This window comes from Anabrus simplex, chromosome 1, assembly GCF_040414725.1.
Source record: "Anabrus simplex isolate iqAnaSimp1 chromosome 1, ASM4041472v1, whole genome shotgun sequence".
NCBI classification, from domain to species: domain Eukaryota; kingdom Metazoa; phylum Arthropoda; class Insecta; order Orthoptera; family Tettigoniidae; genus Anabrus; species Anabrus simplex.
The window spans coordinates 1026178651-1026191405 of NC_090265.1; the positions used below are offsets into that span (position 1 = coordinate 1026178651).

Sequence of the window (12755 nt, forward strand, 5' to 3'; positions counted from 1 at the left end):
CTTGGACATACTTCGTGAAATCCTTAACCCTTATTACTTTTGAATAATCCACAGTCCTGTTAACATATATTACATATGCCTACTACATAGTGTTCTTAGGATGACTCTCTTCTTATACTGGCATCATATTCCTACCGAATTTAACACATCATAGTATTCCACACGAATTTAAATTACATACTTTTTACACTCCACTACATGTTATGAACAATCATATTCATTCATATTGAAACTGTTGTGAGTCGACGATAATATATCTCCTTTATATTAGTTGAAAACATATTTCCACTGTGATCTAAGCATATTAGCTGATCTGATAGTAAATATGCGTCGTCTTGGTTAATTTTAAATGTTAAGGAGGCAATATTATAATACCTACGTAATTCATATAAGAGCAAATTTATGATGTCGACTGGATCAATGTCTATTCGCTTCTCATTGTGGTTTTACCAGGTTATAAACATGTAATCAAGCTCCCTACATTATCTTAGTGTGAGACTTCTTCAAATATTCGTGGTTCTCATTTCTATGTTATTATAGTTTACCTAAAACTAATTAAAAACTGTTATTCATACATAGCATGAATTAAATGATTCACTAATTGATTAGTAATTATTTATTTTATTTTGTTATTGAAATATTATTCTATTCAACATGAATACTGCTGTTTTGACTGTCATGCATATCTTCCTTCACGTGGAATGTCACAATTTACCTTATACTTGGAATGTGGATTAATCATTATTATAATTTTTTTCATGTCATGTAATACTTCCATAATTTCCATGTAGGAGAATGTGTGGAAAAGCATACTGTTGCCGATATTATGTTATCTATAGGATCACACAATATCCGAAGGGAAATAAGCACAAAGTCGTGTGTGCAATATGTAAACAAAGATCTACCTCTACTGTCATTTAATATACAACTGTTCTCGTTCGTAATACAACTGTGCTGTCCCTTTGGCTTCAGGCTCACTGTATACTGACAGACTTATTTTTGCTTAATTAAAATATTACTTTTCTTTAAGAAATACCCTCTTGAGCTATGTATTTGAGGGAAAGTATAATAGCTTCTCTTCCTCCTGACTTGTTGCAGCTCTTTCCAGTATATCACCAGTGGAGGAGAATTCATGCGATTTATTGGTTCGCTGAAATTTAAAAACGTGATAGACCTATACGACATACAGTAATTAAAATCTAAAGTGACTCGGCAAAAGAGATAGTAATACAGGAGCGGTACACCATACATTGAGTAATGGGATGCCATAATAATAGAAATCATGAATGGAATCATACCGGTTCCCAGTATAAAGCTGTCAAATTAACCACTTAACAACCCTCTTGTTAATCTCAAATTTCTGACAGTATCGGGAATCGAACTAGAGCCAACAAGGGTGGTAGCTAATAGCGCTAACCGTTACGCTACGGAGAAGAACGTTGTTTCAGTTTAAGTTTGTTAATTGTTAACATTTATAGAAAATGGTACTCACTCATACAAGTAGGGATAATGTTGACACCATATTCTCCCTCCCAGCCTGACTCCGTGCAGCGAACCTCGGATCCACCACTCCTATCAAATCCTCGACTGCACTGCAGTTTGCAAACATGTCCCAGTTTTTGGGATTTTTTCGAGCACTGACGAGGTAGCCATTTACCATGCCGACTGCGTTCCAATTTCTTGCACACTATAACAATTAAAACATGTTGAAGGAAAGAAAAAAATAATTACAATTATGACTGGTTATAATTTACAAGGATAATTAACTCTGTTATGGAACGCACGGTGCTCTTTCTCCATAAATTTAGTTATCAAGAAAAGTTTATTTGGGATACCAAATTAATCTGTTAAACTGAATTTGCCTGTAGAATAAAGTAACACTCATTGGTATGTGTTTAAAAGGGAATATGAGGCATGTAGAATGCATAAAGAGCAGCGCAAGTGTCAAAGTGGAAAGTTCATTATACAGCCTACCGTAATTCACAATATCCTTATAAGTTACTTCCCTTTGCAGAAAATGAAAATCGGTATGTAAAGCAGGGGGATAAGCCACTACAATCTAGGCTATAAACAAAATAAATCAAATTGCGGAATTTTGCTAGGCCATATAACACACGACCAAGAGAGATGGCCAAATTCCATAATTCCATACCATTCGTAAAAATAAAGTGGTTTCTTTATGTTACAACAATTAAATAACCAAATAAATAAATCTATTTACAGTAAATGTATAAAATAAGAGTTTTGTCTCTACATTGCTCAGAATTTGAAAGGAATGGTATTTCTGTGTCGGTCATGTCCACAGTAACAAGGACACGCACTATTTACTTTCTCGTACTATCTGTCTGTCTGTCTGTCTCTCTGCCTGTCTGTCTGTATGTATGTACAAGCATCACAAGAAAACGGCTGAAGAGAATTTAATGAAAATCGGTATGTAAAGTAGGGGGATGAGCCACTACAATCTCGGCTAAAAAAATTGTATTCACGCTGAGTGAAATGGTAGTTTAGGGGAAGGCCTAAAATTTAATTGTCAAAAACTTATTGTAACCGGTCATACATTTGATTAATTGACAAGGAACATACATATTGATAACTTCGCCCTATAAAAATGGCCAAAGCACGGTAAGGCCAACGTGCGAGCTTAATTTGAGTCGTAATATTTCCAGATAAGCGCATCAATTAGTAAGGGAAACCTCGGCATGTTATATGTTTATATAGTAGACCTCTGCCAAAATTATAATTGTTTATAAAATTTCAACGTTTGTAAAATGACGCCACCAGAAGTTTATATAAGCAAATAGTAGCGTACCCACGCTAGATGAAAACCCAGAATCCGGACGAGGAATTCCCGAAAAGGCGTCGTATTTGATTGTAAATATCAGAGAAATCGCCGATCGATTTGTTTTCAACGCATAACCAAATTACGTAGAATTCTGACCTACACGTTTGATCGTATGGCCTGTGTCGGAGGACTCGTAGAACGGATGATATGCAAAATGTGGTGGGGACCGTACGCCATCCGTTGTTCGTGTTGGGGTAAAATTTTAAAAGAGCCCGCGTTGATGTACAAGGGAGGACTTGACTTGAAGTATTGGAGGCAGACACACGGTCCGTTGGTGTCCCGGTCTTGCCTTTGTTCGGGAGTGCTAGTGTGTATTTTGTCGATACGCTGTATGAAAGACTATGTTCAAGATTACAGATAACAGCTAGATTACAGAAGGTATGTGAAATTTCGACTAACAGGACGATGTACGCTGCAAAGACGACCGCGGGAACTGAATTCGAGTTTCATAAACTAGAACGGTGAAATTCTAAGTAGAATCCACCGTAACTGGAATTTTAAAAACTGCGACGGTGAAATTATAAGTAGAAATCACCGTAATTGGAGTTTCATAAACTGTGATGGTGAAATTATAAGTAGAATCCACCGTAATTGGAGTTGCATAACCTGTGTTGGTGAAAGACGGAATTTAATTGAACTCAATAACATTAGACTTTTTCCAGTGAAGACGACCCCAGGATTATGAAGGTGTTCAAGATGACCAGAAGAATATTTTAACCAGTGATCCACGTCAGCGCTATGATGGATTAAACGACGACCAGGGGCCTTACCAAGGTCCGAGCCATGGATTTCTCGACATGACGATGAGTACATGTGTGAAATACTATGTAGTCTTGCAAATGCGGGGTTAATTTGTAAATATGTAGATCACGTACGATAGGATAGTAAGTGTGAAATACATTTGTTTTTAAGTTAGGGAAAAGCTTTCCAGTGGTATTCATGTTTTACTAAATAATGTTTATCTAGATGGGAACGGATAATCTGGAATATGGGATAAATTTGGAACCTATAGCACGTTAATTCAAAATAAATCATGAGTATGGATTAAAGATGAAATATCCGAAGGAGAGTGTTTTAGATTGAAAGGGTAACATATAGATTTGTTTTATATAAGATTTCAAGCGATATACTCAATATTTTATTTATATATAATATTCAATTCATATTGATAATGCGTGACGGTAGTATCTTCTAAAATGCCAGTATTGGTATGATAACGTGGGAGTAGCGATGCACTCTGATTTTAAAGTGAATTTGGATTATTATAAGATAGAGATCGCTGTATCAAGTTGTGTGATGTGTGCCATGCCTGGATTCGAACGCACGTCCTCCTATTTTAGATAGGGATTTCCTTCTATGTCTAGAATAATGAATAATGTTAATGGCTATGTTACAATCCATTTGATATTTTTGTTTGCGTTCTGATTTTTAAGAAAATCTTAGGATGACTTTCTGTGCGATCGACTAGTTGAGAACCCGGCTCCTCCAACATTAAAGGATTTGACAGTCACAAGATAATTAGCGGCTTCATGTAATTTAAAGAGAAGTAAATGGGCAGAGAATGTATAAGCGATTGAAGCATTTGAATATGATATGTTGATGTTTGTTGAAATGATATATTCACCAAGTTGTTTCTCGAGGAGACTTAATGCTTCGCTTTGAGATTATTTAAATAAAGGGTCACCAGCCTGCGTTTAGAACCACGGCTCTGCGACGACTGATTTATGACTTGTTGAGAGGGTGCGCCTGACCGTACTCGTAAAAGACAATTGTGCCAAGATTGTTCAAGCCTGCACACAAATACAGAGAAACTTTGGGACTCGCAAATATAAGCTCTCATTAGAAGATTTATTTTAATTGTTTCATGTTTATCTCTGTAAAGTATATGAGTAATTGGAACGCCAGGCTAGTAAGTTTGTTGATTTTTCTGAATAATTTAGATAGGGGTTTTGAGAAACCCACTTTTCGGTGGCATCCTGGAGACCATTGGTTCTAGGTCCAAGGCAAACTCTGGACTTTCCATTCACACACAAGTTTATTTTTTCCCATGAAATACAGCCAGTCATATTTGTTTACCGTTTATACTTTTGTTTTTGTAGTGTGTGTACGTATCTATTTGAATGTGTTCTTTGAGGTTTATTTTATGTTGGATGTTTAAATTCAAGAGTCGGTTCTGCCCCGTGATTTTGGTCCTCGGCTTCATTCCGATGTGGGTTTGATACCGGACTCGACATCTGTTTAATTTTGTTGTTGGATGTGTTGTGTCTACTAGTGCTAGTTTATTGTTTTTATTTATCAATTAGGAGTGGGAAACCACGGAAAACCACTTCCAGGATGGCTGAGGTGGGAATCGAACCCACCTCTACTCAGTTGACCTCCCGAGGCTGAGTGGACCCCTTCCAACCCTCGTACCACTTTTCAAATTTCGTGGCTGAGCCGGGAATCGAACCCGGACCTTCGAGGGTGGCAGCTAATCACGCTAACCACTACACCACAGAGGCGGACCCATTACGACATTGCTGGTTTTATTTCAATGATGTTGGTAACATTGGGAAGTTCTCTTTTTGCGCGCTCACACAAGTGTTTCTGAGTTCGTGAATATTTTGCCATTGCAGGTGTTATCGTGTGTTTAATTTTATTGTTTTATAGATTTTTATGAGGAGTGTGTGTATGTGTTGGGGATGTTTGCGTGTTTGTTCAGTGTGGAAAACTCAGTGGAGAGCTTCTTGAAAACCACGTACCGGAATGTTTCTAAATATTTTTATTTTTATGGAGGAGAAGTGGGAAACCACGGAGACTGTTCTGGAAATAGCCCGTTTCTTGAATAATCTCGATTTGCTGGCCGGCCTATATAAGTCGAATAAGTGGTCAGCGAGTGTGTAAGCAATCACAGAGTATTGTCGTTCGTACTGGCATGGAGTTTTGCAATGGAGCTCTGTGGTGTGTTCAGTCCCGTCGTCGAGTGAGTTCTGCGCAGGTAACGGAATTGTTTTTCGATTCTTCCTGGCTCGCCGGTGCAGGTCTGGCCACCTGTGAAGGTTCATCAAACGTAGGTGCCTCCCACGCTCCGGTTTACCTGCGCAGGTCAACTGTACAGGCAAACCTCTCCGGTACGTCGCAGCGTGTATGGCCGGCCTAAGTCGAATCTCGTGTCTGTCTGCGGTTTGTGAGTGCCCCGGGCGGTGTGTGGTGCCAGCGCGGGAGTCTGACGAAGACCAGCAAGTGGTTTCGAAGAAGAATGCTGGAGTGTATGACCGTGAATGAATGTGTTCACTTATTGCGATAGACAATGTACGACGTGCATAACTTGAAACCGACTAGTGTGAACTATGAAAGTGGTGTGATAGTGTTAGTGTTAATGGAGAGAATAAACTGTGGAACGGGAGTGATTGTGTTAGGGTATAAGTAATCTTAGTTAAAATATATTAGTAGCCCTTAGAATTAAACATTGCCAGTAATGGGATTTCTGTCACCCTCTCAGTTCGTCACGTTACAATATTGTTAATTTTGATAGCTATTACAGACTCTTTAAGATGTTATATACTAATGCACAACATGTATTACATGATTCATACCGAGCTCGATAGCTGCAGTCGCTTAAGTGCGGCCAGTATCCAGTAATCGGGAGATAGTGGGTTCGAGCTCCACTGTCGTCAGCCCTGAAGATGGTTTTCCGTGGTTTCCCATTTTCACACCAGGCAAATGCCGGGGCTGTACCTCAATTAAGGCCACGGCCGCTTCCTTCCAATTCGTAGGCCTTTCCTATCCCATCGTCGCCGTAAGACATATATCTGTGTCGGTGCGACATAAAGCAAATAGAAAAAAAAAGATGATTCATGTACGGAGTAAATTTGTAAATTTTATAAAACAATAAAGCTTAGCCTTCCATTCTGTTCAAAAAAAAATTGTTTGATTATAGAAGGTATTCATAAAATAAATTATTCGTCTTGTATACGTTAAGATGCTTTTATCAAAAAGAATGTAAGAAATGCTTTTCAATAATTGGGAGCAATAAATTCGTAATATTGCATTATATAAATCCTCAATGAAACTGACACATTTCTTTTGTGGATCCATTCATGTCCTGGAACTTCACAGGATGTAATATTTATAACATTTGTATAATTTTGTGCAATGAAATGCCGTATGGCTTTTAGTGCCGGGAATGTCCAAGGACATGTTCGGCTCGCCATGTGCAGGTCTTTTATGATTTGACACTCGTAGGCGACCTGCGCGTGGTGATGGGGATGAAATGATAATACAGATGACACATACACCCAGCCTCCGTGCCAGAGAAATTAACCAATGATGGTTAAAATTCCCGACTTTGCTGGAACTGGAATTCGGGTCCCCTGTGACAAAAGGCCAGCACGCTAACCATTTAGCCATCGAGCCGTACATTTTGTGTAATGTTTACAGAAGAATAGATCCATGGAAAAGACTACTCATGCAACATCTAAAAACGTAAGTTGAACAACATATTGCGCGTCCGAAAATTGGAAGACTGAATGTGTGTCACTTTTCCCCCTTTGATACTTTGCATTATATCTAAAGCTAAATCACATGATCAAGAAATCAGAACCATGGAGAACTTACCCGAATTTTTACGGTCTTCATGGCTATCCTCCTTGTTCCCATGGTGTCCTTTACGCTTCCCATGTCCTTCTTGACTATCGTCGTCATCGTCATTGCTATCCTCCTTGTTCCCATGGTGTCCTTTATGCTTCCCATGTCCTTCTTGACCGCTATCCTCTTTGTTCCCATGGTGTCCTTTATGCTTCCCATGTCCTTCTTGACTATCGTCGCCATCGTCATTGCTATCCTCTTTGTTCCCATGGTGTCCTTTATGCTTCCCATGTCCTTCTTGACTATCGTCGTCATCGTCATCGCTATCCTCCTTGTTCCCATGGTGTCCTTTATGCTTCCCATGCCCTTCTTGACTATCGTCGTCATCTTCATCGCTATCCTCCTTGTTCCCATGGTGTCTTTTATGCTTCCCATGTCCTTCTTGACTATCGTCGTCATCGTCATCCCTATCCTCCTTGCTGTCATTCTCGTGATTCTCTTCACTGTCAGTGTCATCATATTTGTGATCTTTGCCGTTCTTATTGGATTTATCTCCATCATTTCCATGGCCATTATCTTCTCTACGGTCATGCCCTTTATTACCATTATTTTCGTCATTGTTACCTTTGTATCCACCATGATCATCACTTCCTTGCCCTTGTTGTTCTTCTCCAGGCGACCTCTCACAAGTATTTCCGTCACCTGTAACAAGAAACACACAACTCAGTACTAAGTAAGAGATTGTATTCTGGGTCAAACAGCAAGAAGAACCTTCAGTGTGAGTGCTTTGCATTACCAGAGTGAGCCAGATAGTTACCTATATCCATCAACAGCATAGGGACGTCGATACAAGAACTATGCGCAGCACATGTTGGTGCTCAGTATGCTATAGCAAAGTTTGTATTGCTCTAAGACACAAATGCCAGTCGTAGATGCAGTAAAATATTATGTTCATCTAATTGGTTATTCTATATAGAGGAACCACTGACAAAAATTCGTGTCCTTCGTCGAGAAGTAATTTCATGTAACTGGATACAAGGTGTAATAGCGCGAACAAACTTTCAGGACATACTCATTACACAGTGAAAGGAAATATGTTATACGGCCATGGGTCCGAAGAAGCTTTATTTCCATGTTAATATCAGTTTCTACAGCTCTACATTAACGATGGGACACACACAGGAATAGAGCCTACCAAAGTACCACGTGAAACTCTTTCCTATATGAAATATTTAAAATGTCCTCCGTTAGCATTGGTACATGTATCAAACCGCCACGCCGTCGTATTGAAACCCGGATGTGCTGATGTATCCCTAGAATATAGTGGATGCATGCATCAGTGAAAACAGAGAACTTTGTAAGGAAACGTTTCGTGTGATATGCAGTGTTTCCCGCGATAAGTGCACTACGTAGAGTTGTATATACTGAGATCTAACAAGGAAATAAAGATTTTCCTGACCAATGCCTATATAAGGAATTTTCTTCTTCTACTGGTAAGAAATGTGTCCTGAAGCTTAGGCCTTACTGTATTGTTACACTCTGTATGCACAACTTCACTTAACGCTTCCAGTGAGAACATTAAGAGATGAGCAAAATTTCTTGGCTTGAGTGAAGATCAAAAGGGCAGTGAATAGCCACTGCAATTGTATATCAAAAAGGTTTCCTTATGAGAAATATCCCATTGCTGCTAATGAAGTAATCCAAGTGATAGGGCTGGAATAAGTGGCTCAGATGCTAGAGTTCTGAGCCAAACCTCATTGCTCTAAAATCAGTAAAGTGGTGATTGAAGGTATTGAAATATGTAAAAGAAATCTTACGGGACAATTTCCGACATCTCAGCGACTACCAGAGCAGGAATTACTAGAATAGATAACTCTCATTTTTATTGTTATAGTTTCATACGATAGAAACCACATGTCAATCAGTTTCCTATACTAAAGTAAAACATATCTAGCGGACTGTATAGATGTGATGTCTGCAAGAAAATCTTAACTGACTAAGAAATAAAGGGTGATTCCCCTGAGAGCGGCACCTTGTCCAAATTTTCCACAAGTTGAAGAGGGAAAGATCATGAATTTCTAATACGAGGATTTTTGGTTGAGGAATTCAGCAACACCTCGTTTTAAGGGTAGTAATCCACATTAATAAAATGAGATATCACTGTATGAGGGAACAACTTGCCGAGGTGTTACCTTAGTATTAAGAAATACATGCAAAACATTTCACATGAGCCAAGAATAATATCAGAGAATTAAAACGAAATAATTCTAAGATTTTGGCATCACACCAGGAGGAGACACGTCTAATAAGTAGAGCTACGCACAATTGAATACAATTTTCTGGGTTTTATTAATCCTCAATATTTGAATTCGTATTTTCCGGACACACCTTTGAAGATGAAGTAAAAGATACCACTGATGGATTATTCTTACCTATTACATTTGTTCTCAGTTTGTAGTTTAATTGTTTCCACATGCTATAAAATGTTTATAACCAAAGTAATATTGAAGCATGAACGAAGATGTTCACTCAGAGACATCGACCGATAACTTTGCATCGTTATTAATCATTTTCTCATTGAGTGCAAAAGCAATGGTGGTATGCGTGGCCCAACTCGAGCTTGTAAGAGCAGCCAGGCGGAATTAACGTTCCAAGGAGTTTAAATGGTTTGTATTAATTTTATAATGGCAAATAAATACCCGCTGAAAAGTCTTCAATGCGTGGCTAACGTTCATATACATTTAAACATTCTCTTCAGTTCAAATCTTGTAAAGTCATATAATACAAAATATATAAATTTCACTGGGAGAATGAAGATACATTTAATAATTATAGCGTACATCTACAGATCTTATATAAACGATTGACTAATAGTAACTCGTTATTTTATAAAACCTTTGGAAATTCAAAGGGAGGGTAGAAAATCTATACTTTAATAAACCGAATAATTGAAATATATTGTGAACTATTTTACATTAAATTATTGAAAAATATAACGCTAACTTTACTAAAGTCATGATTGATTATTATTGCACAGGTTTACAGGAACGAATTACTATTATTAATATTTTAAAAGGCAGTATCTTACCTTTACAGTCACAGTTGACGTTTTCAGGCGAGTCACATTTCTGTTCCTCAATATTGAATAGGCGACCTTGTGGACATTGGCGTAATTGAAGTTCGTAGTAGGCTGAGCAGTCAGAAGGGTGGGCTTCGAAAAGACGTTCCTGTTCAGGAGTATTTTTCTTGGCAACGCTAAGCGCTACCAAAGCAAGTAAGACCAGAAAGCCGACCATGTAGTCTGCAAAAAAATTGTAAAATTTATAAATAATCAGAAATACATACTAGATAAAGATATGAACTGCCACTCCATAATCAACAAAGCAAATATGATACTATAATGGTGTCTTGTGATCTTTTAAATGGCACGTTCCACAATTGCACATATTACGTGAGTGTAGTACATTGCATCATCTCTGAGAACACTAGATCTTCGTGGCAAAGAAGTACGACGAGCAGATTTGCGGTCAAGGTGTATTACATATCTCCTGCCCTGTTTTTAATAAAATTGAAGTGCAGGCATGTGGTAAATTAAAGAAAATTTCGGCCTGTAAAGTTGATATGCATTTCTAAATAATTATATACTGATATTACGTTTTACATTTTCAAGTCAATATGTTCTTCATTTCCAGTTAAATAATTTATGTTCAAACACCACCTCTACCACCTCAATGGCAGTGTCCTGGAGCGTGATACTTTGGGTTGGGAGTACAACTGGGCAGGAGGACCAGTATCTCGCCCAGGTGGACTCGTCCGCTATGCGGAACACTGGCCTTGTGGAGGGGGATGGGAAGATTAGAAAGGATAGACAAGGAAGAGGGAAGGAAGCGGCCGTGGCTTTAAGTTAGGTACATCCAGGCATTTGCCTGAAGGAGAAGTGGGAAACCATTGAAAACCACTTCTAGGACGGCTGAGGTGGGAATCGAACACACCTCTACTCATTTGACCTCCCGAGGCTGACAGGACCCCGTTCCAGCTCTCGTACTACTTTTCAAATTTCCTGGCAGAGCCAGGAATCGAACCCGGCCATCCAGGGGTGGCAGTAGTCATGCTAACCACTAAACCGTGGAGACGGACGACTGCAATAATTTATGAAGGAAATATAAATAAATCCACATCCTGTTTCCAGGTTGATCCGGATCAGAATCTAGCGGTGAGGATAGGAACGGTGCCGGCTGCCGAAGCCTGCCACACTTCTCTGGGGTAATGATTAATGAATGACAGCTAAAATGAAATTATGTTGGTTAGTGTTGCCGGAATGAAAATGTCAGGGAAAATCGGAGTGCCCAGAGAAAATATGTCCCACCTCCACTTTGTTCAGCACTAATCTCACATGGAGTGACCGAAATTGTACCACGGAACCCAGCGCTGAAAGGCCGGCATGCTGCCACGAAGGCACTGATAACCTTCGTAAATTTCCTATTGTCTACCTCTGTGGTGTAGTGGTTAGTGTGATTAGCTGCTACCCCCGCAGGCCCGGGATCGATTCCCGGCTCTGCCACGAAATTTGATAAGTGGTACGAGGGCTGGAACGGGGTCCACTCAGCCTCGGCAGGTCAACTGTTTAGAGGTAGGTTCGATTCCCACCTCAGCCATCCTGGAAGTGGCTTTCCGTGGTTTCCCACTCTCCTCCAAGCAAATGCCGGGATGGTGCCTAACTTAAGACCATGGCCGCTTCCTTCCCTCTTCCTTGTCTATCCCTTCCAATCTTCCCATCCCCCACCAAGGCCCATGTTCAGCATAGCAGGTGAGGCTGTCTGGGCGAGGTACTGGTCATACTCCCTAGTCGTATCCCCCGACCCAGTGTCTCACGCTCCAGGATACTGCCCTTGAGGTGGTAGAGGTGGGATTTCTCGCTAGTCCGAGAGAAAAACTAACCCTGGAAGGTAAGCAGATTGAGAAAGGAGGAAAGAAAGGAAGAAAGAAAGAAGGAAAGAAAGAAAGAAAGAAAGAAAGAAAGAAAGAAAGAAAGAAAGAAAGAAATGTCCAATTTCTTAGGAGTCACTAATTAAAATTCAACGTAAACAACTGGTAGGAAATCTGCCACCTGGGGGATTGCCATAAGTCCAGATCAGTAGTGATTGACTGATTTTTGCTACATACCAACAACAATATTATTATAAATTCACTGTAAATTTAGAGGTTTTTCGATATCTGCCATCTTCTGTAAAGTATAAGTTTCTTCATTCTTTCTTAATCTGCTTACCCTCCAGGCTCGGTTTTTCCCTCGGACTCAGCAAGGGATGCCACCTCTACCGCATCAAGGGCAGTGTCCTGGAGCTTCAGA

General features: G+C 39.5%; 1 protein-coding gene across 1 annotated transcript in view; it reads right to left on the reverse strand.

Moving 5' to 3' along the window:
• LOC136857914 (uncharacterized) overlaps window positions 1–12755 on the reverse strand; it is a 175974-nt gene that overhangs the window by 143674 nt on the left and 19545 nt on the right. Inside the window, exons 2-4 of the mRNA XM_068225176.1 lie at window positions 10497–10709; window positions 7439–8110; window positions 1493–1687 (exon numbers count right to left, since the gene is read on the reverse strand). Of these exons, the coding sequence (XP_068081277.1) occupies window positions 1493–1687; window positions 7439–8110; window positions 10497–10709 (1080 nt within the window). The remainder of the gene's footprint in view (window positions 1–1492; window positions 1688–7438; window positions 8111–10496; window positions 10710–12755) is intronic.